The sequence below is a fragment of the Crinia signifera genome, chromosome 8 (genome assembly GCF_055691185.1).
Source record: "Crinia signifera chromosome 8, ASM5569118v1, whole genome shotgun sequence".
In the NCBI taxonomy this organism is placed as follows: domain Eukaryota; kingdom Metazoa; phylum Chordata; class Amphibia; order Anura; family Myobatrachidae; genus Crinia; species Crinia signifera.
Genome location: NC_139224.1, coordinates 17,757,624 through 17,772,421, shown reverse-complemented (window position 1 = coordinate 17,772,421; position 14,798 = coordinate 17,757,624). Strand labels below are relative to the sequence as shown.

At 46.9% G+C, this 14,798-nt stretch overlaps 1 protein-coding gene across 1 annotated transcript in view; it reads left to right on the top strand.

Annotated features, from left to right (window-relative positions):
* BSN (bassoon presynaptic cytomatrix protein) overlaps positions 1-14,798 on the top strand; it is a 162,346-nt gene that overhangs the window by 135,226 nt on the left and 12,322 nt on the right. The window contains exons 6-8 of the mRNA XM_083155867.1: positions 1,366-3,571; positions 3,927-4,903; positions 14,395-14,491. Of these exons, the coding sequence (XP_083011993.1) occupies positions 1,366-3,571; positions 3,927-4,903; positions 14,395-14,491 (3,280 nt within the window). The remainder of the gene's footprint in view (positions 1-1,365; positions 3,572-3,926; positions 4,904-14,394; positions 14,492-14,798) is intronic.

Below are 14,798 nucleotides of genomic sequence, written 5' to 3'. Positions count from 1 at the left end.
CACAGCTGTCCTACTACTCCAAAGATGTCTCACAGCTTACAGGCTCCGTACATGTTAATCACAGCTGTCACACTACTCTGCAGATGTCTTACAGCTTGTAGGCTCTATATATAGTGAAAGCTGTCACATTGATCCGCAGACGTCTCACAGCTTGTAGGCTCCGTACATGTTTGTCCCAGCTCTCACACTGCTCCGCAGATGTCTCACAGCTTGTAGATGTTAGCCACTGCTCCACAGACATATTACAGCTTGCAGGCTCGGTACATATTAGTGACAGCTGTCACACTGCTCCGCAGACGTCTCACAGCTTGTAGGCTCAATACATGTTAGCCACAGCTGTCACACTGTTCCGCAGACGTCTCACAGCTTGTAGGCTCTTTATACTGTATGTTAGTCACTTCTCTCACACTGCTCCGCAGACATCTCACAGCTTGTAGGCTCCGTACATGTTAGCCACAGTTGTCACACTGTTCCACACACATCTCACAGCTTGTAGGCTCTGCATATTTTACCCACAGCTCTCACACTGCTCCGCAGAAGTCTCACAGCTTGTAGGCTCTGTATACATTAGTCACCGCTCTCACACTGCTCCGCAGACATCTCACAGCTTGTAGGCTCTGTATACATTAGTCACCGCTCTCACACTGCTCCGCAGACATCTCACAGCTTGTAGGCTCAGTACATGTTGTAGGCTCCATCACAGATCTGCTAGCCAGGTCCCATCTGAAGCAGAATTGTGCTATACATAGAGTACATGTATCCTCTCAGCTGCCCCCACAGTATTAGCCATTCCCTAATACTAGAGTCCTATGCCGTCAGCCTTGCAGAATAATTACATTGCATCCTCCATACTAACACTGTATTGTTATCATATGTTGCACGCCTGATTGTATGACCTGGCACTGTGCTTAGCAGCTGCATGAATATCGGAGAACCATGGGCAGCACCTACTAGTGGCCATAAGTGTAAGAGCGTGCATGTAATGTGGGTCACTGAAACACAGCGGGATCGATCCTATGATTATACTGTATTACATCTCCATGGTGGCTCACGCTATATATACAGTCTTATAGAACTGCTATATAACTGTCTATAGAACCACCGTCTGTCACGTAACACTCTATTACACCGCTTCCGCGGCTTTCCTATTTCACATATCATTTGTTTTCACAGAGAAATGAGAAATGCATATTATTTTCCTAGTTGGAACCCTGAATGATTTGAGTTTGCCTTTCAATGGTGTATACTTGATTTTGATACATTTGTATTTTTGTACTTTTGTGCATGTTTGTATATGATTTCCTTTTCTTTTTCGCTTTGTGTAATATTGTTAGGCAGTCTACACATCTATTTTATTCGTTGTAGATTTCAGCTTTCCAGTCCAATACTTTGACACGCAAAGTGAAGCGAACCCTGCCCAGCCCTCCGCCTGATGAGGCTCATCTTCCACTGACCACAAGTCAGGCTCATTCCCAAATGTACATGCCAAGCCTCACTCAGAAGATGACGGCAGGTCAAGCCATTCAGATGCCAAAAGTTGGGTTTCTAAAAACCATTGACCATGACCTGAAGATCGTAGAGCAAGAATCCACGAAGTTACGCAAGCAGCAAGCGGAGCTGGAGGAGGAAGAGAAAGAAATTGATGCTAAGCTGAAGTATTTAGAACTTGGCATCCATCAGAGAAAAGAGTCTTTGGTAAAAGATAACGGGGGTAGAAGAGATTTCTCTTACCTTAGGAGTTTGGGTGAGAACAGGGATTACATGTCAGATAGTGAGCTCAACAACATTCGGATGTCTGGTTACGATGGCAGTGGTCTATTGAACAGGAGTGGCAACGCTCCTCAGTATTCCGATTTCCAGACCACACAGGCGTTTCAAACATCGGCATCCTCTTACACAGCTAATTCTTACCAGTACACCACAGGCCAAACCACTGCCCCAGTTTCTGCCCCTCTACAACCAAACAGATTTCAGCAACCGCAGTATACTGTATCTAGTAATGGGCCATCTCAAAACAACTTCCAAACCCAACTGTCCAATTATCCTGCACAAAGCTCATATCAGACCCACAACATTGCACCAGCAACAGCTTATCAACCAGAGTTAGGCTTGCAAAATCACACAGGTTTCCGGCCACCAAACCCTTACCAAGCTCAGACTACCTATGCAAATCAGACTCCATTGCAAACTTCTGTAAATTCAGGCTTCCAGCCACCAGACTCTCACACTGCCCACCAGAAGCCTAGACAGACATCGCTGGCTGATCTAGAGCACAAAGTCCCTACAAACTATGAAGTGATCGGAAATCCCACAGTGGTGATATCTTCAGCCACACCAGATACCGCCTTCAGTAACACCACTGTACCCAGTAATTTTGACCAATACAAGGCAGTAGAGGTTAGGCAAGCAGAGAGAGGCAATGGGGCAGAGAGCCCCACAAACACTTATTCGTCAGATTCCCTTTATACTAATCTGGAACAAAACATTCCCCGTAACTACGTTATGATTGAAGATATCAGTGAACTGACTAAAGAAAATCCATCTTCATCAGAAAGCCAGAAAGTAGATCAGTTTCCTCAGTCTGTGCATCAGAATAATAATGTGCGACACATGAAAGAGAAGAATGGCCATATGGAAAGTGATCACTCCAGCAAGCCTTGTTGCTATGCCAGAGCCGAGGAAGAGTCTGAAGAGGACTATGACCATCACAACTCAGATTACAGGGGGAAAAGCACCTACCAGCATTGCAGTGATAATAATGGGCGCGACTCTATGAGTGGCAGCTATTATTATGGAGATAATGATTCCCGACACTCCACACGTCTAGACAAACATGGATCTAGTGTTGGGATGCAAAAACATTCTTCCAAAAACTTGGCTCCAGCTGTGGTGTCCTCCAAGCGCAGCAAGCACCGAAAGCAGGGAATGGAGCAAAAAATTTCCAAGTTTTCTCCAATTGAGGAAGCTAAAGATGTAGAATCTGACCTGGCTGCTTCCTACCCACAAAGTGCGCCAATGAGCAGCAGCAGTGTCTCATCAAGAGCAAAGAAGCTTCAGGATGAGATAACTTACGGCTTGAAGAAAAATGTCTATGAACAGCAGAAGTATTATGGGGTCTCCAGTAGAGACATGGTGGAGGATGATGATAGAATTTATGGTAGTGGAAGCCGTTCCCGATCAGCTTCCAATTGTGCTTTGGAAAAATCAAGTCGTGACCCTGGAAGCAGTAGGAGCAAGTCTTATGAGCGGGACACTACCGACCGTTATCACAAATCAAGTTCCAAACCTTCCACTCTTACCATGAGTCAGAGCCGAGGAAGACCCCAAATGCGTTCCCAGCCATCGGAAGAAGAAAGCCCTGTAAGCCCCCTTGGAAAGTCTGTTGGTATGTCTCGTTCCTCAGGTGGCCCCATGCCTCAATCCTCTGTGGAAAGTTGCCCTCCCTTCTGTTCCAGCCACTCACTGCCTGACGTGCAAGATCATTCTAAAGAAGTGCCAAGAAGCCATACATACAAACAGGAAGAGAGTTACATGATGGACGATTCACACTGTGTTGTGTCAGACAGTGAAGGTAAAGACTATAAATGGTGATATCTCAGCATGCTGGAGATGATTACCTCATATTTATTGTTTCATGCAATTCATAGAACTATATGCCTTTTCCTGAGTTTGCATGATGTGCCTTTTCTCCTCGTTTTTACACCTCTTATTTATGTTTCATTGGTGGTTTTGTTTCATGTGTGTGGCCACATGGTGAGCTCCCAAAACTTTAATTTGTGAGAGTCCAGTGATGGTTCCTTCGTGTATCTTTCAGCATTGCTGCATGTCGTAAACGGCTTCCTGTAAGTTTGTTGCATGGCTTCAGTATAATCCACTCTCGTCATGGGTCACAAAAGCTGACCATGGTTTGTTTTTGGTTCCCAAAGCCTATCATTTGGGTCAGGAGGAAACGGATTGGTTTGATAAGCCAAGAGAAATTCGCTCTGATCGATCAAGGTACTATAGCAGCCACTCTTCGTCCCAGAAAAAAATACCGGTAAAACATACATATCATGATTATGATGAGCCCCCCGATGATGATATGTGGCAACACGATGACTATTCTCAACCTCGACACTCCTCTTCTAAAGACCACAGACATCATGGAGATTCTGGAAGACAGACTTCTTCCTCTTCTCGTCATATTGATGAACAGTCAAGACGATCATCTAAGCCGCACCTAAGAGAACAAGGACGGCATGAAACACGTCCACACTCTCATCCATCATCCTCTTTGAAGAAGGTGCAACAATCAGATTCAAGATCCCAATCTGGCTATCCGCTGAGTTCCTCCGATTACTCACAGCAATCAAGGCCATCGTCCAGCTATTACCATCCTTCAGAAGCCCAGAAATCCCAAAGGCAATCGCAGCAGCAAAAACCTGAATCACAGTCTCATCATCAGGGGTCACAGCAAAGTAGACCGCCCCAATCAAGTCAACAGCAGCAGAGCAGACAACCACATTCTCAGCAGCAAAGTTCCAGACAGCAGCAGCCTGCTGAACCTTCACAGCAAACTTCCCATCAATCTTCCCATCAATCGTTGTCCCATCAAACACCCCATCAAACAACCCATCAAGCACCCCATCAAGCACCCCATCAAGCACCTTTACACCAAGATACTCATCCTCAGTCTCAGCATCAACAGGGATCGACTCAACCAACGAGGACACAGGGGCTACAGCAGCAGCAGCAACAGCCGACATCGGGCAGCCAAGTTCCGCCATCTTCACGGCCACAGCAGCCAGGGCCCCAAGGTCAGCCAGCACCGCGGACACAGATGCAGCAGCAACAACAGCAAGCGCCTCAACAGGCAACAAAACCACCACAGACTGCGCAACCCCCTGCTCAGCCAGCAGTACTAGTAAGTAAAAACCTTCAATCTAGAACTCAGTCATGAATGTTCATTGGGCAAAAGACACATAAATTAGTCTCTTTTTAAAATGCTAATCCAAGAACTGAAAGGTTGGCTATTAAAGCTTGTAAGACAAATATTCCTCAGTCTATAGATCACATATTAAATCAATAGGTCAGTCTTACATGTGGGTCAAAGACTCTCTCATCAAGCTGTGTTTGTGGGCTGTAAATTCAAGGAAATACCGATCTGAAAATGCCATGTGAAAGTGCAACTAAAGGAAGAACTTGGAATTTGCATAAGCGATAAATGGGCTGTTCGGCCCTTGTAATGTGGGGCAAAATTTACTATATGAATACAAAAAATTGCATTCGTATTCTTAATACGAATGAATACGACTGCATACGTCGTATGCAAAGTCATGTTCCGGAGTTTGGTAACCCTCAGATGTCGTATTAATTCGTATTAGCTGGCCGTATATACTCTTCTCACCTAGAGTACGGAGTACAGTTCTGGGCCCCACACTATAAAAAGGACATCATAGAATTAGAAAAAGTCCAAAGGCGAGCAACAAAGCTTATTAGGGGAATGGAGAATTTAAGCTACGGGGAGAGATTAAGCAATTTGGGACTATTTACATTAGAAAAGAGACGTTTAAGGGGGGACATGCTCAACATGTACAAGTATATCAAGGGCCAATATAAGGAACTGTCACACACCCTCTTTTCTACTAGAAAGGAATCTAGGACACAAGGGCATGAGTATAGATTAGAAGAAAAAAGATTTCATTCAGCTAGTAGAAAGAATTTCTTTACGGTCAGAACAGTCAAACTCTGGAACTCTCTTCCCAGAGAGGTGGTAACGGCTGGCTCATTAAATGCGTTCAAGGCAAAGTTGGACAAACATTTACTGGAGAAAAACATCCATGGGTACAAATAAGAAATATAATTTGTCTGTAAAATACCAGAACCTACCAAATCAGCAATGGATATCTATACCAGGTTGAACCAGATGGACGCAAGTCTTTTTTCAGCCTTACCTACTATGTAACTATGAATAACTACAGGCAGTCTGCACGGATCAGTCAGATCCGTGCAGGCTGCAAGGTGTAAAAATAAAAAGAAAAAATCGGTGTGGGGTCCCCCCCCCCCCATGGCTGTAACCAGCACCAGGCTGAAAGAGCCGGGGCTGGTAATAAAAAATCAGGAAACCCCGCAAGTAGGGGTTCCCCGATTTTTTACAACCAGCCCCAGGCTCCAGGTCCGGGGCTGGTTCCCAAAATACGGGGGACAAAATGAGTAGGGATCCCCCGTATTTTAAGAACCAGCCCCAGGCCAAACCAGCCAGCAGGGTAATGTCACAGCTGGAGGACACTTATTAGATAAGGTCCCGCGGCCAAAACATTAACCCTACCGACCAGTCAGCCTGGCCAGGGGCCCTGGGGGAGTGGGGACCCCCCCCCCCAATAAAGTCCCCCCCTCCTCCAGGACTTACCTGACCAGGCTGAAGCCTGGTGCTGTCCCCGGTGACCCTGTGCGGTGGTCACCGGACTGATTTCAGTGTAAAAAAAATAGAATAAACTATTGTCTTTTACTGTGGAACTATGAGTCCCAGCAAGCCTCCCCCGCAAGCTGGGACTTGGAGAACCACATGTCCCAGCCTGCGGGGCATTAAAGGGCCCGCTGGCACTTGTAGTTCTACAGTAAAATAATTAGTTAAATAAACACACACTGACAACACAGAAAAATAAAAGTTTAATACATACATTACACACACATACTGATACTTACCTATCTTGAGCCTGTAGGTAGGTCCCGGGGTCCGGGGCTCCAGGGCTGCTGAGTCGGGGGTCCGGGGCTCCAGGGCTTCAGAGTCCGGGGCTCCAGGGCTTCAGGATCCGATGAAATCCATAGTGGGAACCTGTGGAAGGAAATCCTACTCACCAGGTCCTGTGGCGAAGATCCCGTCATCGTCTCCGCCGTAGTCCACTGCATCAGCCGCTGGTACCCCGCTCATGGACTTAGAGGCGCAGAGATCTTTCATCTTCCGCGCCTCTCCTCTGAATGATTCTATTGCCGGCAGGTGACAGAAGACCAGGACTACGTCGGTTTAAGACTACAGATCTTCACAGGAGGACCTGGGTGAGTTGGATTTCCTTCCACAGGTCCCCCATGAATTTCTTCAGGCCCGGATGGACGCCCACAGACGCCGCCGACATGGACATCGACATGGAGCCGAATGCCAACATGGATCCGGAACAGGACAAGGCACCGAACCAAGACCCAGAGACCTACCTACGGGCTCAAGATAGGTAAGCATCAGTATGTATGGGCTTTGGATGTATTAAAGTTTTATTTTTATTGTGTGTCAGTGTGTGTTTATTTCACTATTTTTTTTTACTGTGGAACTACAAGTGCCACCGCTCCAGGGCCACCGGGGACAGCACCAGGCTTCAGCCTGGTCAGGTAAGTCCTGGAGGGGGGGACCCCTTTATTGGGAGGGTCCCCACTCCCCCAGGGCCCCTAGCCAGGCTGACTGGTCAGTAGGGATGAATGTTTTGGCCGCGTGACCTTACATAATGTGTCCCCCGGCTGTGACATTACCCTGCTGGCTGGTTTGGCCTGGGGCTGGTTCTTAAAATACGGGGGACCCCTACTCATTTTATCCCCTGTATTTTGGGAACCAGCCCCGGACCTGGAGCCTGGGGCTGGTTTTAAAAAATCGGGGAACCCCTATTTGTCGGGTTTCCTTATTTTTTATTACCTGCCCGGCTCTTTCAGCCTGGTGCTGGTTTCAGCTGTGGGGGGGGGGACCCCACGCTGATTTTTTTCATTTATTTATTTAGTTTTATATTTTTTAATCACTAAAGCCTGCATGGATCTGACTGATCCTTGCAGGCTAAAGCCAAATACGACAGGAAAATAAAGTGTATTTTTCTGCCGTATTTGGCCGGCCGTTTCACGAATATTTGTATTTTTGGCATAGTAAATGCCAAAAATACTAATACACCCAAAACAATTTTTTTCCACGAATTCAGATTAGTAAATTTCCCCCTGAGCATAATAAATACATTACTCGTAGTCTTGGACCACATCATATGAAACCAGCATCAGGCAGGTCAGCAATGGGCAGACTGACCAGTCTTCCCTGAGCCTACAAATATTGTTCTGGCCATCCTCCAGGGCAAACCACACCTTTGCAAAATAGTTCCTTCCTTGGGTGGTGAATGACTGGGAAATAAAGTGAAATGAAATATAGATGAGTTCTGATTTATTTGTAGAAATACAGCAGCACTTTCCAGCTTTGCGCTGCTGGTGAATGTAGTCCCTTAATGATAAACAATAGGAAAACACAAAGACAAAAAAGGATCTCTCCTTCAGTAGTCAGTAGGCCTCCTGCTCCTCTGGTTCTATCTCCTCCTAATCGGACAACTCCTGCTCAGTAGGAAGAGTCAGGGCAGGAGGATCAGTAGGAAGTGTCATGGTGAAAGGATCAGTAGGAGGAACCAGTAGGAAGAGTCACGGCGGGAAGATCCGTAAGAAGAGTCATTGCAGGAGGGTCAGCAGGATAAATCAGTAGGTAGAGTCAGGGCAGGAGGATCAGTAGAAATAGTCAGGGCAGGAGGATTAGTAGGAAGAGTCAGGGCAGACGGATCAGTAGGAATTATCAGGGCAGGAAGATTAGTAGCAAGTTAGTTAGAAGAGTCAGAGCAGGAGGACCTGGAACAAAAGGAAGAGTCAGGAGGATAATTTGAGGGAGCAAGCATAAGGACAGGAGGATCAGGAAGAAGAGTCGAGGCAGGCCAATCAGCAGTAGGAATTAATAGGAAAACTCAGGGCAGGAGGTTCAGTAGGAGGATTCGGGGCTAGGAGAATTAGCAGGAGAAGTCACAAGGAAGAGTCAGGGCAGGAGGATCAGTAGGAAGGATCAGGACAGGAGGATCAGTATCAATACAAAGAGTCAGTGCAGAATGATCAGTAGGAATTGTCAGGGCAGGAAGATCAGTAGGAAGTCAGGGCAAGAGGATAAATAGGATGGATCAAGGCAGGAGGATCATTAGGAATTGTCTGGGCAGGAGGATTTGGAGGAAGAGTCAGAGCAGGATGTTCAGTAGGAAATGTCAGGCAGGAGGATCAGCAGCAGGAATGAGTAGGAAGAGTCGGGGCAAGAGTATCAGAAGAAAGGGGCAGGGCACGAGAATCAGTAGGAATGGTCAGGGCAGGAGGATCAGTAGGAGGAATCCAGTAGGAAGAGTTGGGCGGGAGGATCAGTAGGAAGAAACAGGCAAGAGGATCAGCAGGATGAATCAGTAGGATTGTCAGGGCAGAAGTATCAGTAGGATTTGTCAGGCCAGGAGGCTTAATGGAAGAGTCAGGGCAGGAGGCTTAGTAGGAAGGGTCAGGGTGGGGGGATCAGTAGGAATTGTAAGGCTAGACGTATCAGGATTTGTCAGGGCAGGAGGATTAGTAGAAAGAGTCAGGGCAGGAGGATTAGTAGGAAGAGTCTGGGCAGGAGGATCAGCAGCAGGAATCAGTAGGAAGAGTCATGGCAGGATAATCAGTCGGAAGGTGATAATCAGGGCAGAAGTATCAGTAGGAATGGTCAGGGCAGGAGGATCAGTAGGAGGAGTCCAGTTGGAAGAGTCGGGGCAGGAGGTTCAGCAGGAGGAATCAATAGGAATAGTGAGGGCAGCAGGATCAGTAGGAATTGTCAGGGCAGGAGGAATAGTAAGAAGAGTCGAGGCAGAAGGATCTGGAACAACAGGAAGAGTCAGGAGGATTGTTTGAGGGAGTAAGAGCAGGAGGATCGGTAGGAAGAGTTGGGGCAGGAGGAATCAATAGCAAGAGTATCAGTAGGAATTGTCAGGACAGAAGGATCAGCAGTAATTATCAGGGGAGGATTATCAGTAGGAATTGTCATGGCAGGAGGATAAGTAGGATTTGTCAGGGCAGGAGGCTTAGTAGGAAGAGTCAGGTGGAAGGATCAGTAAGAATTGTCAGGGCAGATGTATCAGGATTTGTCAGGGCAGGAGGATTAGTAGTAAGAGTCAGGGCAGGAGGATTATTAGGAAGAGTCAGGTAAGGAGGATCTGTAGGAATTGTTAGGGCAGGAGATATTAGAAGGAAGAGCCAGGGCAGGAGGATCAATAGGAAGAGTCAGGGGCAGGTGGATCAGTAGGAAGAGTCGGGTAGGGGAATCAGTAGGGAAAGTCGGGTAGGGGGATCAGTAGGGAGAGTCAGGGAAGGAGGGATCAGTAGGAAGAGAGGGGACAGGGGGTTCAGTAGGAAGAGTCGGGACAGGAGGATCAGCTGGAGAAATCCGTAGGAAGAGTCTGGGCAGATGGATCAGTAGGAATTGTCAGGGCAGGAGGATGAGTAGGAATTGTCAGGGCAGGAGGATCAGTAGGAAGGGTCAGGGCAGGAGGATCAGCAGGAAAAATCAGTAGGAAGAGTCAGGGAAGGAGAAATCAGTAGGAAGAGTGAGGGCAGAAGGATCAACAGGAGAAATCAGTAGCTAGATTCAGGGCAGAAGCATCAGCAGGAAGAGTCAGGGCAGGAGGATCAGTAGGAAGAATCAGATCAGGAGGATCAGTAGGTATTGTCTGGGCAGATGGATCAGTAGGAATTGTCAGGGCAGGAGGATGAGTAGGAATTGTCAGGGCAGGAGGATCAGTAGGAAGGGTCAGGGCAGGAGGATCAGCAGGAGAAATCAGTAGGAAAAGTCAGGGAAGGAGAAATCAGTAGGAAGAGTGAGGGCAGGAGGATCAACAGGAGAAATTAGTAGCTAGATTCAGGGCAGAAGCATCAGCAGGAAGAGTCAGGGCAGGAGGATCAGTAGGAAGAATCAGATCAGGAGGATCAGTAGATAAGGTCAGGGCAGGAGGATCAGTAGGAAGAGTCTGGGCAGGAGGATCAACAGGAGAAATCAGGAAGAGTCAGGGCAGGAAGCTCAGTAGGAAGAGTAAGGGCAGGAGGATCAGTAGGTATTGTCAGGGGAGAGGGATCAGTAGGAATTGTCAGGACTGGAGGCTTAGTAGGATGAGTCAGGGCCGGAGGATCAGTAGGAATTGTCTGGGCAAAAGTATCAGTAATGTTTTTCAGCGCAGGAGGATTTGTAGGAAGAGTCAGGGCAGGAGGATTATTAAGAAGAGTACGGGCAGGAGGATTATTAGGAAGAGTAAGGGCAGGAGGATTGTTAGGAATGGTCAGGGCAGGTAGATTAGAAGGAAGAGTCAGGGCAGGTAGATAAGTAGGAAGGGTCAGGGCAGGAGGATTATTAGGAAATGTCACGGTTAGAGGATCAGTAAGATTTGTTGGTGCAAGAGGATTAGTAGGAAGTGTCAGGGCAGGAGGATTATTAGGATGAGTCAGGTTAGGAGGATCAGTAGGAATTGTTAGGGCAGGAGGATTAGAAGGAAGAGTCAGGGCAGGAGGATTAGTAGCAAGAGTCAGGGTAGAAGGATCAGTAGGAATTGGCAGTGCAGGAGGATTAGTAGGAAGAGTCAGGGCAGGAGGATCTGGAACAACAAGAAGAGTCAGGAGGATTATTTGAGGGAGGGAGAGTAAGGACAGGAGTATCAGTAGTAGGAGACCGGGCAGAAGGATATAGAACAAAGCATGGAAGGAGGCTTTAGAGTAATAGGACAAAGGCCACAGTGCAGGAAAATTCAGAAGCGGCAGGTCTGGAACAAAATGAAGAGTCAGGAGGATTAGCAGGAATTGTTAGGCCATGAGGATCTAGAACCAAAGGAAGATTCAAAGTAGGAGGAGTAGTCAGTACAGTAGTATTAGTAGGTGCAGTTAAAACCGGAGGATCAGGAATAAGAGAAATAGTAAAGGCAGCAGTGGCAAACGCAGGATTTTCAGAAGGGGGTTTCCAGAGGGGCGGAGCAAAGCACAGAGATGGACACTTAGGTGACCCAGTATATGCCGGGTCAGTTAAAGTATTATAGATAGACCAAATGTATATAAATAATAATAATAATAATAAAAAATATATATATATATACACACACACACATATATACATACATACATATATATATATATATATATATATATATATACATACAGGGGCGTCAACAGCAGTGTAGACCCCTGGGCATAGCAATGTATTGGGGCCACTACTGATCCTCCAGCGGTAGGGGTGGGGGAAGCTTTGATGTCCCCCGGGTGGTAGGGGGTATTATATCAACTGCTCAGCATGTAGCGCCTGGATCAGTAATTTCCATTAATTACCCCTTTACTGCACAGATGGTGGGAGATGGGGTGGGAGAAGGGGGCACTGGGCTGAATGAAGGGGCCCTGATACATAACTTCCAGGGTGGTAGAGGATGTTTAATATGCAGAGGAGGGGTGTATAGTGGAGTGGGCATATTATTCAGTATTTTCTGGTGGGAGGACAGCTTGCTTGACTGCAGATATCTCCAGTTCCCAGAAATACATTTATTAGATTTTAATGGATTTAAAAACAAGAGAATCCCACCTATTAATGGTACTGGGGACTAGGGGATCAGAGTTCAGGAGGCCGAGCAATCTGCCAACGAGAATATAAAACTACATACCAGGTGTGTGTAGCTGGAGTAGTAACCAGCTGCTGGAAGGCTGATATCTCTGGTTCTGGGAATAGTAGAGACAAGCTACTAGTGTCCACCAATGGGGGAGAGTCCCAGCTTTTGGAATATACCCTCAGAGAAACTCTGAGTCAGACAGAACCTGAAATATCTGACTGCACCTGATTTGAAGTCAGATATCTCCGGTTCCCACGGGCCGATTTTTAAATACTTGTACCCATGGAAAGAGGGGACCCTCAGCTTTCAGCCTAGGGCCCTTAGACTCCTGGGGGGGTTTCTGGGTACCCAGAAACCCCCCCTGCGTGCGCTACTGACAGGCAGGAGTATTTGAAGGAGGAGTCAGGAAAGAAGGATCTGTAATAGGAGTCTGCAGGGGGATCTTGAACAATGGGAAGGATGCTTTGTAGTAGAAGTCGGTGCAGGAGGAGGAGGAGTCAGGCCAGGAAGATTTGGATGAGGAAGAGTCAGGGAATGAAGATCTGTAGGAGAGGACAGAATAATTAATAGGAGTAGTCAGTGCAGGAGGATCAGTAGGAGATGTCAGGGCTTGAGAATCAAAAACAAATAGAAGAGTCAGAGCCATAGGATTTGGAAGAGGAGTCAGGGCTGGAGGATCAAGAGAAGTAGATGCCCCCTGCATGCATGTGCGATCCACTGCTGTGTAAGAGGACCAGAACGGAATCCTCTGCTACACCATTGGCAGGCTCATTGCCCCTTTAGGACATGCAGCTCTGTCCCTGAGGCCAGGAAATCTTCGTCAAGAGACAGAGACCCTGGCACTGCCATTAAATGGAGGCACCATGCCCGCTGATGTTCTGCATTTGGTGCCTCGTTACAGCTGTATGGTAATGGAGCAGTGTCAGCAACTTAAGCTGACATATAGCCATACTGTGCACCCAGGTATATAACACACTCTGGGGGAATTTACTAAGATGGGAGTTCTATTTCACATGGGATGTTGTTATGGGTAACCAATCAGATCCTGTCTGTTATCTTCTAGAGAGTGCTAAATAAATAAGTAGATTCTGATTGGTTTCCCATAGCAACATCCCATGTGAAATAGAATTCCCATCTAACAGTAGTAAATTCCCCCCTCTGTGCTTTGTAACCTCATACAGTATATATAGTAGCATGAAAAGGCCTAATCTGGATATTGCAATATAAAATATATTTGATAACATTCGGTTCAGTAATTGTGTCACTAGATAGAATGATGTCAGCGTGATGTTACCATACTAGCATACACTGCAACCTGGCTATGCCCATACAGGGAATACCAATGCTAACTGTGCATCTCCTCTATAGGTATCACATCCCAGCACCAGGCTACAGCAGTGGTCCTGGCTTACCATCTAAGACAGTCATGTCCAAACTATGGCTCTCCAGCTGCTGTGAAACTACAAGTCCAATCATGTCTTGCCACAGTTTTGCTATTAGGGAATGCTAAAACTATGCTAAGGCATGCTGGGATGAATAGTTCCACAACAGCAGGAGGGCCATAGTTTGGTTTGGATTGTGCAATGAATGACTTAAGGTTAGGGTTCCCCCAAGTGGTCATTATTGGTAATACATACTGAACATAATGCAGATTTAGACCCGTTATACAGTAGTCACTGTGCATTACAATATTGCAGGAACGGCACAGTGTGGTACAGTAAATCGTTACACCCCAGGTGTCAGTATGGCTCCTGGCTCTCACTGGACGGAGGAATGAGAGTAAGGGTGGAATGCATAGGAAAGGTACAGAACAGAGGCACACTACCAGCCCTGCTGCATGTCAGGCTGATATAGGACAGTATGCTGATAGACCCACCCAGATACACAAATAAACCTCGCTAGCCCAGAGACTTACTGGTCAGTGCTATACTCTATGTGCTCCCCCCGCAGAGCATTGCCAAGTCTGATCTCTTCAACTTTACATTTCCAGCCAAAAGTGGAACCAACAGACAGCTCCAAGGTGGCAGCAAAGCCAACACCGCAACCGGCCAGAGCACCACAGGCTGCAATGCAAGCGGCTCCTGCCGGTAAGTCCAGTGAATGCAATCCTCCGCAGCAGTCGGACTCAGACAAGGGAATATTTACTAACAGCTGCCAATTCATTCCGACTTCCAGGACTGCATTTATAATGCACACATAGCAAACGTGATTGTGCTTGCGTTATCAAGTCCTAACCGCCGGTGTTCCTGGCTGACCTTGGTAACGGTCCCCCTGATTGCATATGGATACATACATTGCAGTAAGATCATACACTGTGATTTGATAGTGTCTCTATATCAGTGGGTACCTCTGCTACACAAGACCCTTGTTGTCACGTAACTAACATGTATGTCT